Source organism: Phodopus roborovskii, unplaced genomic scaffold (genome assembly GCF_943737965.1).
Source record: "Phodopus roborovskii unplaced genomic scaffold, PHOROB, whole genome shotgun sequence".
Lineage (NCBI taxonomy): Eukaryota > Metazoa > Chordata > Mammalia > Rodentia > Cricetidae > Phodopus > Phodopus roborovskii.
In genome coordinates, this window is record NW_026126540.1 from 28,800,316 (window position 1) to 28,821,068 (window position 20,753).

The 20,753-nt window shown below is 46.5% G+C and overlaps 1 protein-coding gene across 1 annotated transcript in view; it reads right to left on the bottom strand.

Annotated features, from left to right (window-relative positions):
* Positions 1-533: 533 nt before the first annotated feature.
* Positions 534-20,753, bottom strand: part of Chd1l (chromodomain helicase DNA binding protein 1 like) — a 47,579-nt gene continuing 27,359 nt past the window's right edge. Inside the window, exons 13-23 of the mRNA XM_051199333.1 lie at positions 19,129-19,243; positions 17,762-17,915; positions 16,141-16,309; positions 9,990-10,138; positions 8,363-8,526; positions 7,569-7,774; positions 6,516-6,614; positions 4,346-4,416; positions 2,613-2,727; positions 1,954-2,062; positions 534-843 (exon numbers count right to left, since the gene is read on the bottom strand). Coding sequence (XP_051055290.1) covers positions 819-843; positions 1,954-2,062; positions 2,613-2,727; positions 4,346-4,416; positions 6,516-6,614; positions 7,569-7,774; positions 8,363-8,526; positions 9,990-10,138; positions 16,141-16,309; positions 17,762-17,915; positions 19,129-19,243 — 1,376 coding nt within the window. The 3' untranslated portion in view covers positions 534-818. The remainder of the gene's footprint in view (positions 844-1,953; positions 2,063-2,612; positions 2,728-4,345; positions 4,417-6,515; positions 6,615-7,568; positions 7,775-8,362; positions 8,527-9,989; positions 10,139-16,140; positions 16,310-17,761; positions 17,916-19,128; positions 19,244-20,753) is intronic.

A 20,753-nucleotide genomic window follows, 5' to 3' on the forward strand; every position in this document is an offset into this window, starting at 1 on the left:
TGACATGTTAATGGGGTTCAGTGTGCTTTTATATACATGTACATAGGGTGCACTAATCAAATTTAGCTGTATATAGCCTAATTATCTGTAACCACTCCTCTACTGTCAGGTTTGGTGTTCTGTAGCTTCTACTCATGACAGAGAATACTGTGGTGTTTATCTTCTTGTGCATTGTTTATTTAATACAATCACTCCCAGTTCCATCCACTTTGCAGAAAATGCTAAAATTCCATTCTTCTTTATGGATGAATAATGTCCTATTCCTGTGATATACCACATTTTCTCTATCTGTTCTTCAAATCCCTATACTGCAATGTAAAGAAGGGCAAGGGAACCCCTGTGGTGTGGATGAAGAGCCTGTCCTCAGCCCCAGTGGTATCTCTGAAGGCAGGAGTTGGCTGTTGTGGCCTCCCTGTCTGTCCTGTCACCACTCAGCTTTCCTTAATGACACAGCCAGCCCTTCCTTCTATAAATCAGACTGGTGGAGGGTAATAAAACTAGATTCAGGGGTTGAAAAAAAACCAACAATGTACTATTAATGATAGGAAATTTATTTTTATACAAAGTTATGTAATCTGAAGCCAAGGGGCTTCCCCAAATAAGCTGTGCATTCCTGTATCACAGGGACTGGATCACAGTAACAATTCCAGGGGAACAAAATTAGAATTCAGAAAAAGACTATCCAGAGGTTCCAGAGTAGGGAATGCAGCCAAAGACAGCCTTGTTTCCTGAAAACTAACAGTCACTCTGGGCCATGGATTTACTAGCTGGTTGCTGAAAATTGGATCCTATGCCGTGCTGAGGAGGGAGATGCAGCCTTACTTCTTTCTAGGAAAGTAGTATCTGCAAAGATGCTTAAGGAAGACACATCTCATCACTCAAACTCAACTTTACCCAACTACTAGTTCTCAGGTAATCACTATAAAAACACTCCAGAGGTCAGATGTCTTAACACCTTTTCTTCATATTAGAAACACTTCTACTATTCTTAGAACTTGCAACTGTCATTGTTGTGTGGTGCACTAAAATTCTTGACATTGTGCAAGCACATAAAACGTGACTTCTTTATTAAGGTTTTATAGGGACATAAATGCTTTAGGGACCACACGGAGTACACATAGTTCAGCAAGGATCTGGGTAAGATGGAGTTTCCAGAGCCTGGAGGTTAATTCTGTTTCTAGCCATTCTGGATGCAGTTTACAGTACAAAAATGCTGAGAAAAAAATATCAGTGTAGCAAATGTAAATGGCGACTTAAAGCTCATGATTTCACTGCCTTAATGCTTCAAAAAGGAATGGGGATGCAGCTAGTGGGGTGTGTTTTCCAAGCACGTGAAAGACCCAGGTTCGATCCCCAGCACCATAATCAAAACAAAACACAAAGAAGAATACCTCAAAGGCTCTAAAATAAAAGACTTCACTTGTTCGAGTTAACTTATTGTAGTGAGCAGAATGAAGTTCCTAGAATTAGGCCTCCACTGCAGACCTGAAGGGTCTTGAGAGAAGTGACAAGAGATCAAATTCAAATGGCAATTGTTCAATTAACTCTCCCCTACTATCCTTTTATCATCATCACCATCATTATTAATTGTTCAAGGCAGGGTTTCTCTGTAGCCCTGGCTGTACTGGAACTCACTCTGTAGGCAGCAGACAGGCTGGCCTTGAACTCAGAGATCTGCCTGCCTCTGCCACCTGAGTGCCAGGATTAAAGGTATACACCACCACACCCAGCCACCATATATCCCAGAAATGCTTGGGCATACTTATTTCCTTGGGTGTATATTCTAGATTACCCAAGCTAGAAAGTTATTCTTAGTTGTGTCTCACTGAAGAGGGACAGAGTGAAGAACACAGCAGAAGACATAGCCTCGGACTAAGTAGCAATGTCAGGAAATGCAGCACAATTTTCCTCCTTAGCAAAGGAGAATACACTATTCAGACCACAAAAGGATACATGTATGTTGGGATGCCTCTTGCAGCCAGATGTTTCCGAATGAGTCTTTCGGTGCCGTACCAGTTAAAACCCTTTGTAGCGTGTCCAATTCGTGGAAGATGAACACTTGCTATTGCAAAGAAAATATTCTGATAATTAGTGAAAAATATATAAAGAAAAGACCAATTATTGATGATCTCATGCAATTATAATGTCAAAAAGTTCTGGGGAGGAAACAAAAGAGAGGAAGAGTAAGATTTTCTGTGGGACACAAGAACCCACAGGTTCTAGAAGTAAGTAAATATGATAGACACAGATTATGACAAATGGGTGAATCATTAATTACAACAAATATAAATTCTCCAAAAAGTCAAAAAATTCCACAAACACTGAGATACACTAGGCTGGGACAGGCTAAACTCTTTCAGAAAAGAACTGTGAGTTACTATGGGTGACAAGGAAGCCAGAGACCGCCTCCTAATCTGTGTACCATGACAACAATGCCCATTGGATGGACACAGTTCACAAGGAAAAGGCTATGTGAACACACACGATGTGGGTGAGACCTGGTTCACTTTTACTGTGCAAACCAAGGGGAATCTTAATATTTCTTGCCTCCCTTCAAAAGTCACATGTCTGGACAGAAAGTCTTCCCATCCTGGGCAGAAGGAGGGGCTTACCTTTCTTTTTCTTTGCTGCTAAAAATAACTTCTTGAGGCCCACTTCTAGAGCCTCCATCTTAATGCCAGACAGGACATTGGAGCGATCGCGGTGCTGAGCCACAATCAAGGCCAACTAGAAAGAACAACCAGTAAACAAGGTACAAGGCAGTCACACTGGCAGCAAGACAGCAGGCTACAGAGGAGACTGTTACAGAGGACCTGGGCTGAGCTCTGTCCCTGGATGCTGGCTGGCAGCAGTATCCTACAATGTACTACACGACTGGCCCGTCTTATTTCATGATAATGTATAAAGGCTTTTCTTCCTTGTTTTAAGATAGGTTCAAAGATATGGACTTTCCTAAATGTTCTCCAGGGAAAAGAGAACTGTTTGGAATCTCAGCTGATACGATGTCAGGAGTTTTAGATTTCAGTCCTCTAGCTGGTACTCATCAGCTCTGACCCCTCACCCCCCACCCTGCCCAGGACTAGAGTCATCCTGTCTCTGTCCTAACAGCCTGTGAAGACAGTGCCTCCCAGAGGTCATCAAGGGAACTGCTGCAAGCTGCTGTCTACTGTGGGCACTCTGCTTTCTTTTGTGGTGCTGGGGATTAAACCGGTGCAAGCTAGGCAAGTGTCCTACCACTGCCACATTCACCGCCACCAGCTGAGTCACTGGATTCTGTTTCTTATGCACAGGCACAGTTGTCCCCCTCCGCCCACTCTGTGCAGTGTTTTAGAAATTACTGAGTGAAGAAACAGAAAACACTTTGCTGTCAGCCATACAGACCACTAGATCTTTGAGTGTGAGAGTCTCTCAGCCTCACTTTCTAACTCTTTTTCTAAGTCAGCAAGGATCTGGCTCGACATGCAAATGTAGATTTGAGCCTCAGAGACAATCAGGTGGATGTGGTAAAAAAAAATAAAGCTCACTATAGACATTCCAAACAACAGGCACGCAGGAAATATTTAAGATGCAAAGCAGGGAGGCACTTCCTGTATTCTGCCGGCTAGAAAGTATAATCCTTCACACAAATGTCTTTTATAAACACAAGTGATAAACCTCCAGAATCGTGCATCATCATTTCTTATTCTACTCAGGAAATGTTTCTAAGCATGTTCTATGAGCCAGCACTGTGTAGAGTACAAATGGTAAAAAGAAACAGAAGGGGCTGGCTACCTATGACCCCCGTTTGATCTCTAAGACCCACATGGTGGAGAGGGAGAACACACACCTGCAAATTGTCCTCTAAACCAACACACATGTACAGGCAAGTACACAACAAATGTGCATGCGCGCGCGCGCGCGCGTGCGGGCGCACAGACACACACAGACACACACAGACACACACAGACACACACAGACACACACACACACACACACACACACACACACACACACACGGAAACAAGAACACAAAGAAAGACATCAAGGACGTGTATACACAGAAACCCTGAAGAAAGACTGTGAGGACACGGTGAGAAGGTAGTGGTCATGTACAAGCTGAGAAGAAAAGCCACTAGAGAAGCCAACCCACTGTTGTCCCGTGTGCTCATACAGTCTCCAGCAACACTTGCAATATGTTTCCAAGGCTGAAGCCAATCCAGTCTGTGCCACAGGTGTGGCAGCTCTAACAAGCTACTGTGCTACGATACGCAGAGGCTGGGCAGTAGGCACTTGAGGGGTGGAGGTTTCAAGAGAAGCTCTTACGAGCCAAGCTTTAGTTCTGATACGCAACAGGTTTTTCACTCACCAGATCTTGCCTTTTTTCTCGCGACTCTTTATCATCAATAGGAAATAAAAGGACACCTCCCAAACTCAAGTCTGAGGTTTTAAAGAGAGACAAAAGACCATTAAGTTCACTGAAGGGCTGTTCTGAATCTTCCTTACCTGTTCATTTTCTGAACCCCATCACATTTTTTGTTACCTTCTTGCCTTTTGAAATATGGTCTCACTGTGTAGCTCAGGCTATCCTTGAACTTACAGCAATCACCCTGTCTTGACCTCCCCAATGCCAGGACTTCAGGCGGGAGCCAACATGGCTTGCTCCAATTAGGTTTTGCGCTTGACCTCCCTCTGATTTTTCACAGCTGTTTTTCATCTCCTGGCCTGTCATCATCTTAGCCTGGCACTCAAGCTCCTTCCTTCCTGCACTCTCATGTTCTCTGAACTCAGTGGTCCTCACTCATTACCAGCCTAGTACCCCTGTGGCCATCACGGTGATTCCAAAGGCAGAGGGATAGGGTGGATGCGCTGGAGAATCCTTAGGAGTCTCCTGTTTGTCTTAAATCACTCACACACTGCACTCTCCTGTTTCTCTCTGTATATTTCCCTATCGTCCAAATCAAGTCAAGCTGATGCTCGAGACAAATGGGCCAATTTAGCTGTGGGCTTTACAGACCCAGTTTGAATTTTTTGTTCAAACCAAAATGATAAAACAAAAATGATAAATATCTCACATACCCCGATCGTTTCAGGCCTTCTAAGACACCAGCAGCCCTGCTATACCATACCATTCTCCCAATCCAGCAGATTACTTCCCAAAAGGTCTCTATGATGTGGCTAAGCTTCCTTTTAAAATGCAACTTCCCTTTCCTCCTTGGACAGCGGCTCTACCCTGGGCTGCTTGGGGCTGTGTAACTGCCTAGGTCCTTCAGTCATCAGATGCTGGGAACAGTAAGTGTGACAAAGACACAGAAAAGAATGAGACTGTCAGGAGGGTTCTACTGCCACCTCTAACAACAATCTGAATTCAACTCATCTTTCCAGGCTGTGCTCACCCTCCTGAGCTGTCCCTGGTAGCTCTAGCACAGGCTCATCCACTCTGCCGGGCCCCGAGTCAACCCTCTTCAGGGATGATGACACGGTCCATCTCCAGTTCCACTGGCCATGATACTGTAAGTCTGTGAAGCCACAGTGGACTCTTCACACCCCCCAAATGTTCCAACGTGATGTGGCCACCGGTAGGGGTAAAATCCAGCAGTATTCCCGATTCTCACTCTTACTTCAGTGTCTCGATATTGTGATCTGCCTTCTTCATGCCCTCTCTTTTCTTGTACAAAGTAGGTATTTCTAATCTGAGTTTTGAACTCCGATCCTCACATGACACCTGACCTCATGTGATGGGTGCTTTAAAAATCCCTGGCTGCTCCCCAGGCTCTGTCATTGTAACCTCATTCACCCCTCGGGATCACAATCCAGGACTTTACACAGGGTCTCCTCCGTCCACACCTCTCACCCCACTCACCCAGGCTCCCAGATCAGTGTCCGGATCTGGAAGGACCCTCAGCAATCTGTGTCACCAGAGCTGGGGGCCACCCTGTGTCCACCCCTTCCTCCCCACCCTGGCAGGTGTTCGATCCTCCCGCCCTCCCTCTTTCCCTCTCAGGCATCTCAGGGGAGACAAAAAAGCTTGCCCTCCTGCTGCCACGCTGGGGCTGGGGCTGCTGCACTTACAAAGAAAGCGCTTTCTCCCATCCTGGGGCCACCACTAATGCCCTCAAGCAACCTTAGTTCTGCCTTCAGGGAGTGTGGTAGTCCCAGCTGGGGTGGACTCAAAAGACATCCTCTTCCCCTTGGCACCTGAGCTGTCATGAACACTTTGAAAGTGTCTACTAGGCCTCATGTTCCTCTATGGATATGGATGAACAGGGATGAACAGGGACAAGATCTTCAGGCAGAACACTTGGATCCACTATCCTTACTGTAGCCTTAAAGAAGGTAGGGGAGTGTCAGCCACAAATTATGGACGAGAAAACAGGCTCTGAGGTTGAGCTGCCTCAGAGTTACACTGCTGGCAGAAGCCAGGCTCCAAGCAGCTCTCCTCTGTCCTGCAGAGCTTGCTAACCCATCTGATGCAGAACGTTAAGTGTCCTCTCCTGTCCTATGCTGCCCTTGACCCTCTCCGTCTCTTCACTTCTTACCTTTCATTTTCCCAGCCAGCTCATATATTTTTCTTGGTTCGGCTGATCGTGCTTCCAGAGCTGTGAATAAGCCACCTCTGCCCCAGCGGCCAGAATCATCTGACGGGAGAGAGAAAATGTCCGTCTGTGGGAGGCAAGGCTCAGAAAACCAAAGGCATGCAAAATAGGCTTGTGGGGGAATGACTTCCTAGAGGAGGACTATCTACTCTCTGAAGAATATTCTAGAAGGTGTACTTGGTTACTGTGTCAGGAAGGGTCCAAACAGGAACCTCAGAAGCTAAGTGTTCTGAAGGAGGGGGAGCTCTGGTACATCTGTGCTGGCTGGAGGCGAGGTTCAGGGTGAAGAACAGAGTAGAGGACATAATGGAGTGGGCGCGGTAAGCCGACAGGGCACACCCACACACAGTAAGGAGGAGGAACAGCAGGACTCAGTGCACAGCTGGTTAAACCGTGTGTTTATACTCATTTGTTCTACACATATTGGCTCATATATCTTACATGTCAAGCACTTTTCTAAGCACCTGGCTTATGCCAGGGAACAATAACGTAAGTCCTTGCTCCATGAAGCTAATTTTCTAATGCAATGAGATAGTCAAATAAACAAGCATATGTTAACACGCCGGGTGATGACAAAGGAGCACAGGATAGAGTAAGACAGGAAGTGATGATGGAGACTGCTTAGCCTAGGGGCCAGGGGAGAGCACTCTGAGAAGCAGACATCTGCCCAGCACCCAGTGATGGTTGGGGAAAGAGGATTCCAGGTGAAGGAAGTTATGGTGCGACTGTCATAAAAAGGTCACAGGGGAGCACTGCTTTTCCTTGTAAGATGTATTTATTTTTCAAATGTCACCTCTTTCACCCTCCTAAGTACGCTGTGCAGAAGATAAAGCTGACACCAAGAGCCTATTCAACCCAGTAAAGGACAGAGTCAGCCTCACTACTAAAAGCCACGCCCCCTGACCAAATGATGCCGCACTGGGATCTTCACTCTTGAGTCACATTGGACTTTATCCTTCCAACTTCTTGGCATCACAAAGACTAGACTTTTCTTACCTACACAGTGCACAATGACAGCATCCTCTGCACCGGCCTGTGGGTGGGTGACGTCACCGCTAACATATCTGATGGAGCTTGAGTCTAGGTCTTCATCATCTAGCTCGCCAGAAGTCTCATCTTCTCCGTCCCCAAGGTCCTCAGGCTCGCTGTCCTCCGAGGGCAGGCAGGAGGACTGGTAACTGTTGGATTCCCACCAGGCCATCCTTCAGGAGACGAGAGAAGGAGGCAATTAATGATCCCTTGGACAGTGACAAGTGGAACTGTGAATAGCACCTCCCACCACCCAAGTTTTACTGACTGGCCTAACCGCCTTCCTGCTACACTTATGAGAAGCCACCCAATGTCTGTTTGTAAGACCCTACCTGAAAGGGACTGTTCAAATAAATGACGCCTTATCACATAGCTACAATAAAATCTTTTAAAATTCCTGTTTCAGGGCCAGCAAGATAGTAAAGAACAATCCCAGCAACCCACGGGACGAAGGCAGAGAAGACACTCCCTGAGTTGTCCTCTGGCCTCCTCATGTGTGTATGTGTGTGTGCCATAGCTCATGCACGCACACACACACACACACACACACACACACACAATAAATAAATTCTTGTTCATCATAATGCAATGGGGCACTTGGCACTGAGGACTAAATGTAAAACATGTAATCTTTAAAATTACACTGACTCCAGTAAGAACTGCTGGAGTGATCACGGGTTTCTGGCTTTACAGCCATGTCAGCTGTGGGCTGCCTACACAACACCCCCACCCCGCTCCAGGATGGTATAACACAGACTCACTTCTTCCTGTGTTCAGCTTCCTCCTTCTCCTTCCTCCTCTCCTCCATGAGTCTCTTTCTCTTGGCTGCTGCTTCCTGTCTTTTCTTCCGTCTGTCCTCCAGCTCTTCTGGGCTCAGAACCTTCTTCCTTTTGATGGGCCCTTCTGCCAGGCCTGGGATAAGGACCTTAGGGAGATGAAGAACACAGTCAGGGAGTCAGGGCCTGCCTGCTCCACTGCAAGCTGCATCTAAAGCACTCTGTGCAAAACACAAGGGAAACACCAACCTCCACCCTGCCTGTGCGGTGGGCACCGACTGTAAGCCACCGTACTTTACTGATTCCCGTGACACCTCACGGGCACCATGCCCACTGGCCACTAAACTGGGCCAATGCACTGCTAAGGCTGGTAGAGGCCTTCACAGTCATTTCATGAGGAACAAGGTATTTCCAGGTAACCCTTCTTGGTTGAAGTCATAGCTTGTAGGAAGCCATTTTTAGTTTAAACAATTTGGGGGAGGGGTCAAGACAGGGTTTCTCTGTTGCTTTGGAGCCTGTTCTGGAACTCACTCTGTAGATCAGGCTGGCCTTGAACTCACAGATATCTGCTTGCCTCTGCCTCCTGTGTGCTGGGATTACAGGCGTGCACCACTAACACCCAGCTAGTTTAAATGACTTTAATGCAACTCTTTACAAATGCATCACATGGTTCCTATTTGAATCAGGTCAGCTTCAGCAGCCTCAGAACTTAATGACAGCTCTGGAGAACATATGTGAAGTGCTGTTTATGACTGCTATCCTCTTAATTATGACAAATGCCAATAGCAGACATGGTATTTTCTTGTAACAATGTGATCCCATCAGGGGTGGCTTAGAGGACCAAGAGCTGCTTTTATTTGCATGAAGTCATATACTATACTTACCATCTTAATGTATGTTCGGAGGCAGAGTCTCATGTAGTCTAGGCTAGCCTTGAACTTGCTATGGAGCTAGTCTGGTCTTGAACTCCTGATATTCTGCCTCCGGGTCCCAAGTGCTGGGATTATAGGTGCACACCACTGTGCTCAATTTCTTCAGTTTTTTAAATTAAGTTTTCATTTCATTTATTATTTGTGTGTGTGTGGGGGATGTCATGGGGCCAGTTCTCCCCTTCTACCATGGGCTCTTGGAATCAAACGTGGGTTATCAGGCTTGCACAGCAAGTGCTTTCCCTTCTGAACCATCCTGCCAGTCCCCTGATGTCTTTTAAATTTTTATTTACTTTAGACTTTATGTGTGAGTGTTTTACTTGCACATATGGATGTGCACCATGTGTGTGCCGGAGCCTGTGGAGGTCAGAAGAGAGGGTTGGGTACCCCAGAACTGGAGTTACACAAGGATGTGAGCTGCCATTTGGGTCCTCTTGAGAAGAGTAATGGCTCCTAACCAGTGAGTCATCTCTCCAGCCCTCCCCAGCCTGACCAATGCTTTTCGAACATTTCACAGTTTCTACACTAAAGTTCAGCCCCCTTATTATATTCAATCAACACATACTTGTTTCTTAACAACCCATCCTAAGAGGACAAAGTGACCCCAGCATCACTCTTTGTTTTCTTAGGATAACAACAGTTGGGAGGGGTTTATGGTTTTATAGAAATGCAATGTTGCTCACGCTGCCTTTATTTCGGAGAGACCGGCCCCCATCACTCGATTTCTCTAGAAGAGCTTTCTGAAGATTCACCAGCTGTTCAAATGACTTTCTGTCTTCCTTACTGGGCTCTTTAGAGTAATCTTTGCCTTCAAATAGGTACATATGGTTTTCTAAAAACACAAAACCAAAGAGAGGAGTGTCAGACAGGGAAACAGATCAATGCTACTCAAAGCAGCTATGGAGGTGAACAAGGAAATAGTCCACACTCTACAAACGAGCCCAAACCAGCCTGTTACCACAGTGCTTCATTCCTGTCATGAACACCTTTAGGCTGCACACTGGAGTCCTAACGCCCTTTTCACAGGACAGAACATGGTTCATAATGGGGTTGGTGCATCCCCTTCACCCCGCTGAGTCTCCAGCCACTCGTTTATCTTACTCTGCTCCTCAGCATGAATCTCACGGACTTTATGATTCCATAATAAATCCCACTTTCTAATGTCAAGCACACATTTAATATTCAGCCTGTTCCCCACTTTTCTACGGTAAAGAAACAAATGGCATGTCATTTGAGAAAATGAAGCATCACAGAAATGATCCCTGCGTTTATAGTGCAGAAACTCCCTCGCTGCACCTTCCTGCCTCTCCCCTGCTCCCTGGCTAACTGAGCTTGCACAGGGATGGACGAGAGCAGAAGCTCCCACCCTGCACCTTCCTGCCTCTCCCCTGCTCCCTATCCTGCTCCCTGGTTAACCAAGCTTGCACAGGGACAGAAGAACTCCTCGGTTTCCGCAGCTGAATGATGAAGGAGCATTCTGACTCTGAGGCCAGAGTGCTTTATTCAGTCGATGACTGACTGTGCAGAGAAAAGTGCACTCATTCTGTGAGATCACTTTGTGATTTTATTTTAATTATGTGCATCCACGTGCGTGCCTGGGTGTGGGTATATGCACATGAGTACTGTGCCTGTGGGTACCAGAAGAGGCTGTCAAGTCCCCTAGAGCTGAAGCTCCACACAGTTGTGAGTTACCCAACACGGGTGCTGGGAGCTGTAGAGCACACATTCATAAGGCCTTACAGATAAAGGCAAAGGCTCAGTGAGGATGGGCGAACAGCCGAGACCAGCGATCCAGTGAGAATCATCCAGGGCAAGCAACCACAGACCAGAATGACCAGGAACTAAAGTGCACTTAGTAGCACATGTTACCAAGTAATGTATTTCCAGAGCATTGTGAAGTCAGCTATAAGTATGTTTTCCCCGGAGAGTATGAAAGCAAAACATTTTCATTCCCAGGAGATCAATTGCTTCACACTTGTACCAAACTCTAACCAGCTGTAATTCTAATTGGCATTTGCTAATTAAATCAGCAGGGGGCTTTCAGTGAGATGCTCTATCAACAAGTGGAAAAGAAAATAAAGATCTGAGAAGTGTCAAAACACCATCAACATATGTAGCTACATACACCATGAAATTCTAACTTCTAACATAAACGTGCCTTTCAAAAGCCCTGGCATTCCAGATAAACCAATCATGTCTGGGCTTTTCACTGGGGCTGTGCTAATGACTAGTCTTTCATACCCACCGATGTTGTTTGAAACTGTGCACCCTCGGGAGAGGGAACTGGGACTGGTGTGTAAAATAAGACTGTTTTTAATCTAAATTAAAAATTAATAGAAAAAGAAAAAAAAAAAAAAAAAAAAACCCGTGCACCCTCACAGCAGCCAAGAGGAGGCAGAAAGCATACCCTAGACCAGTGGTTCTCAACCTGTGGGTCAAGACCCTGCCCTGGGGTTTGCATAGCAGATATCCTCCATATCAGACATTTACAGTACAATTAATTCATTCAGTAGCAAAACCAGCTATGAAGTAGCAATGGAAATATTGTGGTGGTTGCAGGTGTGGGGAGGGGGGGTCACCACAACACGAGGAACTGTATTAAAGGGTTGTAGCATTAGGAAGGCTGAGAACCACAGCCCTCCACCCTCACAGGTATGCTGCCAGCTCAGCCACCTACTGCACAGGGAGCCTAGACCCACTCATCAAAGACAAGTTTCCAAATGCTAATTCTATGGGGGATCCCCCCCCCCCCCCGCCCCGGCAGTTGGCCTGTCTAAAATTATGTAATTTGTTTTACTAGTCAGACTGACTTAGAAGTGTAATGATCTTTCTGAAAACACTGCAATTTTATTTTGTCCTGGTAAATGTCGAAAAAAAAAAATTAAACTGAAATTAGTCTAAGTGAGTGGAGAAATGGATGCAAGCTTTGGTATTTACGGCAATCAAATAGAACTTAAAAACATGGCCACATGCATCTGCCTCCCCATCACCTGAACCCTCTGGGTAGACAGTAACGGGATTTTAAGAAAGAGATATGAGGCAACAGTTCAGCACTCTCCCGAGAATGGAAAGGGGCTGGAAGGAACAGCAACAGATAAACAGGAACCGTGGAAGTGGAGGCCAGGTGCTCAGCCATGTTAGCCGGGAGAACAGACCCTCTCAACAAGAGCTCAGGATTTACCAGTGCAGAGTGCCACAGGCGGGGATGGGATGGGGGGGGGGGTGCCCTACCAGAATACGGAACATCAAAAACGCTGCAAACAACCTCTGATACACCCTGCTCTTCAGTGGGTTTATTTTGACCCTCACGCTTCCATGGATGATATTAGAGAATTTGTCTCTGACGCTGCTGGCCAGCTGAAGACTTCAAACCTGAGTATGCAGGAAGGCGAAGGCTCGTTCCCTCAGGGCTAGATCTGGCTCACCAAACACAACGCTGGAGTGGGGCCCCAGGAGCACCTACCTGCTCCCCAGAGCTGCCTGCTAGCCTCGGGACACCAGGGATTTCTAGGAAACTACCAGTGAGAAAGAAAGGTTCCAAGACAAAATTAAGACGAAAAAGGAGGAAGAAAAGCAACGGGAAGGAAAAAGAAGCAATACCACACATGCACCTTCCTGTAGCATACACCCCGAACCTGTAACAACTGTTCTCAAAAACGAGTCAAGGACAAGGCCACGCCCTTGAAATGACAGCAGAATACTATTAAAGCGGAGAACAGGAAGCATATGAAGAATAGGAATGAGCCGCTATCATTCGGAATCTAAAGACAAAACGTGACAAATTTCAAAGAGCAGTGTCACCGGAAGTGACCAGCTGCCTGAATTCTAATTTCTCCCCATAACCCACAAAAATCTCACTAGCCCATGCCTACCACGGAATGAGAAGTCAGGAAATACTACAAACTCCCATTTGCAGGCGAACAGAGAAACGGGCACCCAAACCAATGCTCACACACTGGAATGCCAGACACACACTGGACAAACAAGCTGCAGGATTCTAACAGTACCTGACAGGGGTAGTGAGGGTGAGCTAAAACCTGGGGCACCAGAGCAATGGCTACTAAGGAGAAAGGGACTGGAAAGTACACGTAGCCAGGCATTTTTGGAAGGCACCGCGCGCTGTGTGTCTGTGCAGGGAATGACTTTCCCCTTCTTGCCGTGTTACAGCAAAGGGAAGGAGAAAGCAAGTGATGGGCAGTCAGCATCTGGAGAAACAAAGGAGGGTGACAAAAGCAGGTGCCCACCTGACACCCAGAACAGGACGCACCACTTTATAAAGGCCCAGTTCTCAGGCAGGAGGCAGGTGAGCCAGCAACACGACTTCTCATCGCTGCTACTTTAGGAAAACAGTCATTGACAACAGCCATGACACACCGGAGAGCATTCTTTACACCAAACACTCCAGGGGGCCAGGGACATAGCACAGCAGGCAGAGAATTTGTCCAGCATACACAAAACCCTGCAGCCAGTCCCCAGCGCCCCACACACCAGCATGGTGGCACATGCCTATGATCCCAGCACCGGCTGTAGGTTCGGAGGATCAGAATTTCAAGCTTGTGATCCTTAGCTTCCAATGAATTTGAGCCCAGCCTGGGATACATGAGACCACAAACAAACCAACATTTCAATTCAAAAATTCAGAACACTGACCAAATTTGGGGGGGGGGCACAAAACCATCTACATACATGTCAAGTACACAACACAGCCTGCACTGTTCATCAGCAGTCATTGGATTTAAAAGGCGAAACTGGGCAGGGCTGGGTGAAGGCTCAACACTTCAGAACGCCTGCTGATCTCACAGGGGATCTGCTTCAGTCCCCAACATCCCCCCGGGGCAGTGAACAACTCCAAAGCCAGAGTTCCAGGGGACCTTGTGACCTCCTCAGGCACTGCATGCATGTGTTGAGTGCACATACATGCAGACAGTCACGTACATAAAGTCAAAATGAATACATCTTTAGAAAACTCACTCTGGGGTAAGATGGTGGGCGAACTAGAGGATGCCTCTGTGTGATGCGGTCACAAGAAGGGGAAAGACTATCCCAAAGATAGAAATAGAGGAGGAGCTTTGGAAATTCCCAGAAAAGAGCAGGAAGAAGAAAGCAATGCAGTAGAGCCTCATTGGGCAGTGGGCAGGCCCTGGCAGGTGAGGAAGCCAGCAAAGGCGGGAAAGGCAGAAGCCCCTTCATGAAGGTAAGCTAGCAGACCCTGGGGACAAGCCCACAGTCCTCAGAAGCCTCAAATCCAACTGCAGGCTTTGAAGAGACAGCAATTCCTCCAGCCCGCAGAGCAGCCTCAAAGAAAAAGCCCATTCTGTCACACTGTAGGACTTAGAAGGCAGCAGCCTGAATGCCATCTTAAGACTCTACTGATTAAAAAAAAAGAAAGGAACTAATCCACAGGTCTGAGATCAAGGAGCATGTACAGGTGATAGATGGGGGAGCTTCAATGTGGCCTGCCACAGCCCAGATGAGGGAAGGCCCTGGGAGGTGTCTGTGGCAAGCAGGAGGGCCAGACACTGACTGCGCATGTGGGGGATGGCAGAAGGCGGGTCAGCCTGGGAAGTACACAGGGAAAGACAGCCCTGTCCTTGGTGGCCCAGGACAGAGCTCATCAACTGAGATTACCTTAGAGTTTTGACAGCTGACAGATCAAACTCTGACGTTACCTATTAGTCATCTACTACTTCATGGCCGGAGAGATCTGAACACAGAAACGAGAGACATGAATAAGCAAGGCAACACGACTCTCCTAACAATCACGGCTCCGCTACTGAACTCAGGAAAATACCAGACAAAGACTGCAAAGGTTTTCTGGTAAAAATGATCAGTGACCCGAAAGATGAATTCAGGACCTGGAGCAGTCAGCAGCACAGAGGGAAAGTTTCGGAACGGAGGAGAAAAGCAGCAATATAAATTCTTTAAAAATTGAGGAAAGAGATTTTGAAACAGAAAACAGACATGTTGAAAATGAGAATCTCAATGTACCAAATAAAAACACAACAGAAAGCTTCACTAAAGCACTCAACCAGAAGAAGAAGTATCAAAGATGGCAGACAAGGCCAACACTATGTGCTAGAAAGATGGCGCAGGGGTTAAGAGCAGTTGCTACTCTTCCAGAGGACCCAGCATTGATCCCCAGCACCCGCACAGCAGCAGCTCACAACCAGGGGGATCCAATGCCCTTGTCTGACCTCCACAAGCAAGTGGTAAGACACCCAAACGCATGAAATAAAACTGAATACATCCTAAAACAGAACACTACATTCAAGCATGGGATCCCAGCATTTACAAACAAGCTGGGCAAGGTCCCCTGCATGCCTGGAACTCAAGCGCTGTTGGGGACACAGAGAGAACTGCTGGGCCTTGCTAGAGGCCAGCCGAGATGGAAAAAGTGAGCTCTGAATTCAAGGAGAGACCATGCCTTGAAGGAATAAGGCTGAGGGTAAAACAGAAAACACTTAATGCCTTCTTCTCTCGTCCCACATATCCACGTCCGTGCACGCGTACACACACACATCCTTAGCAGAAAGGATGCTAAAGGTGTCAAAATACTCAAATTCAAATCATACTGCAGAGCCACAGTTACAAAAGCAGCATGGCACAAGCGTGGACCCACAGAACACAAACGTGGTCCCAGAAAGAAGCCTGTACAGTTCCAGGTACCTCATTCTGACAAAGGTCAAAAACACTTTGGAGGAAAAAAGTCTCTTTAGCAAAGCGTGCTGGGGAAACCAGACGTTGCAGAATAAAACAGGATCCACATCTCCCACCCTGCACAAACATCAACTCAAAATGGATCACATGGGAAGTAAGATCTGGTTCCCAACTCACTTCCTTCCTCCTGTTCTCTGTTTCCTACTTCTGCTGCTGCAGGCAAAGCATCAGGGACCCACTGGCCATCTTTGGTTTCTCCCAGGATGGATCTCAGGTCTACTTCATCCACAGTGCTCCCCTCAGAGGACAGCAGCTTATCCAGGCCGAATTTAAGTATCTCGCTTAACTTGAATGGAAAGAAGAAGTCCAATTAGTTCTGATGAAAACACAGCCACGGGTCTGTGGGTGAACTGCTAATGCTACGACATTCCTTCTCTGATAGACAGCCTGCACTTGCTGTCCATCACAGCTGACACCAAGCAGGCTTTTAACAGCTGGGTGATGGCTAAGCAGATGGTGATAAAGGATTATCCGAGTTATTGACTCTGACACTCTCTGTAACAATACAATATGGATACGAGTCTGATGTTCTGTATTTTTTTTTTTTTAAGAGTAACGGTAATTTCAAGCATTTCCTATAGCATTTCTCACCAACTCACCATCACAAGCTTTTCCAGAAAAAGCAAGAGAAGTCAGATTCAGCTATTTTCCCAACTCTCACTGCTAAACCTCTTAATCCCACCACCGGCCTACTTCCCTGCCAATCTGTTTTCTCACCACAGTGCTCTGTGGACACTACTGTGGCAATGACCCCGCACCAATACCTGGTCAGACGCTTCAGTTTCCATCCTTCAACTCTCCCTGAGCCCCTCATCCACTCACTATGACAACAGCAGGCATTTCCTAGAGCTCCCCGGAAGCTCCCAACTCTGCATATTCCCAAACAATAGCTCAGGTTCACTTGCATCTTTCCCTTTTGTACTGAACTGCTTACCTCTAGATCATCTCCTTCGTAACTTGGAAGCCTTTAGGGTAGGCTGTAATAATATGCAAACTCCTTACATAGCTCATTGAAGCACAATATCTGGGTATGTTTATATTTAACATTGTTATATATAACTAACGCAACTGGCTTTGCATCTGGTACCAAAACCCAAAGAAAGCCCACTGTTTATGATAAGGGTCTGCCTATGCTGGAGGACAGCATCCAGACACATGCCTCCAGGCACACTGGAAGAGCTCATGCTGATTAGGTTAAATGAGATGGGAAGCCACTTTCTGGGTGTGGCTCCTGGACTGTATAAAAAGGAAAGAGTGCGCTGGGCCCAAACATGCATGGCTCCCTGCCTTTTCACTGTGGATGTGATGTCACCAGCTGCTTCAAGCTCCTGCCGATTTGACTTCCTGGCCACGTTGGGTTTGAACTGTGAGCTAAAATACACCCGTCTTCAAGTTGATTTTGTCTGGTGTTTTGTCAAAGCAAGAAGAAACGAAACTAAGACAGAGGTACAGAATAGCCTGCTATGATCAACTTTTCGTTTGTTTTCTAATTCTCTAATTTTCTCAGCATCCTCAGACATAACTAACGGAAACCTCATTTTAAGCAAAGGAAGATCCCTGAGGTAATGTTTGGAGTAATGAGGCTTGTATTTAAATCCAACATAGACAGCACAGCAACTGTCTCCATTTTTACTCTACATCTATTGTGCCTAATTTTGACTCCTACAGTCCCCTGCACATAGCAGCAGCAAAGCAGGAACAGATCATGATGAACTTATGGGTAAGAACAGATTCTAACCTGGAAGTCGGCCACAGAGGACGGTCTCTGGGTTCCTAGAGTGAAATGGCCCCCTTCTATGACCATGTTGGTAAGCTGCAATTTGGAGGCTGCCTTCCTGTATACAATTTCTTCCACGGTGTCTCGGCCGATCAGCCGAATGACTTTAACAGACCTGTGTACAAGTCAAATAACAGTGGTGTGGTGAGTGCATATGATGCCAGGGAAGGACACACCAGGTAAGGACACCTGCAAGGAAGTTCGAGCACTTGCAAGAGAGAGCTGGCCTCTGGTTGTCCCTGTTTCTTTCCAAATAGTGAATGAAAGGATGGTGAGGTGACCTGAACTGTGACATGTCACCTGTAGCCAAGAAAAACCTCTTAGGTGCTTATTATCCTTACGCCCAAGACAAACACATGACTTTTTGCAAATTTCTATAACATCTGTTGCTAGAGTTTCTTATCTTGCCAGGTCCCACCGCCTTCCAGCCCCAAATAAGCACCCAGATGCTACATTAATTATAAAACTGTTGGCCAATGGCTAGGGCTTCTTATTGGCTAGCTCTGTCTTAATTGTTAACCCATTTCTATTAATCTATGCCTTTCCATGTGGTTCAAGACCTGTTATTCCTTCCTCTGCTATATGGCATCTCTTGAGGTCTCTCTCTGACTACCTTTCCCAGAATTCTTCTCATCTCCTAGTCCAGCCTATCTTCCTGCCTCAATTGGCCAAACAGTGTTTTATTCATCAACCAATAAGAGAAACATATATACAGAAGAACATCCCGCATTTTGACTCATAGAAAATAGTCTAATCACTGTTTCTCCTCCCAGGTCCTCCCCACCCCTCCAACTCCAGGCTTTCTTTGTCTCGCAATAAAATAGAAAGCAAAACAAAAAAAAAAACCAAAAAAACCCAAAACAACAACAAAAAACAGAATACAAGAAACATACATAAACACAAATAAAACCCATAAAAACATTGGAAACAATATACAAGCAAAACACCAATAAGTTTTAAAAAAAATATCCAAACAAAGCAATATAAGACAAATCAAAACACCACTGAGTTCATTTCATGTTAGCCTTGGCCAGTTATTCTGTTCATTTTTAGTAAGGTGGGTTCTAGTTCCCTGAATTCAGGGAACAGCTTCTATAGATTCTGTTTAACTCTTCATAATTTGGTTTTTTGCGCAACAAAATGAGTCTGGACTACAGTGCCACCCAGCCAATGACACTGTGGGAGCCAGCAGCAAAGCTGGGCTCATACCGGGGTCTCTCAATTGCTGTTTGGTGCTGTCACTAGGACTATGATCCTCCCTCCTTCCCAACCAAGGAGTGTCTAGCAAACCAAGGAGGTGGAAAATCTGTGATGCTGGACTCACTCACTTGTTCTGGCCAATTCGATGAGCTCTGGCAGCTGCCTGCAAGTCATTCTGAGGATTAAAGTCACTGTCGACAAAAATAACAGTATCTGCTGCCGTTAAGTTCATGCCCACTCCACCTGCAAGTAAGGCAAGAGAGAGTCATCCCAGGCACACACAAGGACTGGGAGAATAAAGATAGCTCAGACAGGGCTACACTAGTGAACTGAAGACAGACAGACAGACAGACAGACAGACACTCATGTGCAACTCTAGAGCCTGGCATGGTCACACTTGCTCCCTTAACTTCCTGCTGCCTGCCTGACTTGGAAGAAGTCAGCAGCAAAGGAAGATGCTAAACTTTAGGAGTGTGAAGCAGTCTCCACTCTCCCAGATCTAAAGCACTTGACTGCATTTTGCCTAGGACAGTCTACAAAGAAATGGGCACATGCTCCTTTGGAAAAGAGCTGTGGGCACGGCACATCCTGTGCGGGCATTCGTAAGGGAAGAGCCCTTACCCACACTTGCAGGCCAGACTCAGTGGCAAGATCTCTGACTCTCATTGACAAAGGAGGGGTGGGTGGTGCTGCTGCTGCTGGGCAGGACGGGAGACCGCCTTTCCTGCTCTTAGTCAGGCGTTCTGTAACTGTGTCCACCCCGACCGGACCCAGCATGACAAAACCAAAGCCAGCACCTCCTGCAGCAATTTTCTGGGTTTTCTTTTGTGCAACAGGAAAAGGGGTGAGACGCAGCCACCGGTCTCAGGAATTAAAAGAACCATGAAGGCAAATTACAGCCTTCTCCTTGATTAATGTGAAAACTAATACAAAATGGACTGGCTCTTGCCAGGGGCATCAGCGAATACCGTTGAAACAAGGGAGCCTGACAGGGGCTTGTTCCAAGAGCTGGAATTAAAGACTACTTTCTCAGAGGAGCCACTGATGCCCAGCCAGGTCTCAAGACACGCCAGGCGGGAACAGTTTAAGCTTTCATATAAAATTAAATCTGGAACGAAGAGCTGATAAGAACTGATTACTGATTGGTACTGGGTTACCTCACAGGGCTAGTACACTTATGCTTTATCTGTCAGTTGCGAGGCAAGGGTTTGAGCATTTTATACAGACCAACACCTTGCACAACAACCTCATTGGCTCTGACTACTCATCACCTGATACTGAGATGGAAACACAGAGAAGTGAAACACTTATTTGAATTTGCACTGTTAGGAGGCAAAGGAGCTAAGATTCAGTCTCCCATGGCTGGCTCTCGAACCTGCTGGTACGTTTTCTGGGCTTTTGTGGTGGTTGCTACTGTAGTTTTCCTTCCTTCTTCCCTCCCTCGCTCCCTCCCTTCCTTTTTTGAAAGGGGTCCTACTGCGTTGCCTAGGATGACCGCTGCCTTATGGGCTGGAGCAGTCCCTTTTACTGAACTTGCTAAGCAGCCAGGCTTTTCCATCACACCAGCTCCAGAGCCTGTTTTGTTGACTACACTCTAACACCTCCCAGGTACCTGTCTCATTTAGAAATTTGCAGTATCACCCCTTGTAGTCTAGTGGTTAGGATCCACACTATGCTGAAATGTATGCCATCTTTCCTGGGTCTTGGCTATCAAAATGCAGCTCTTCCCAAAGGGTGACTCCCCGTTTCTTTG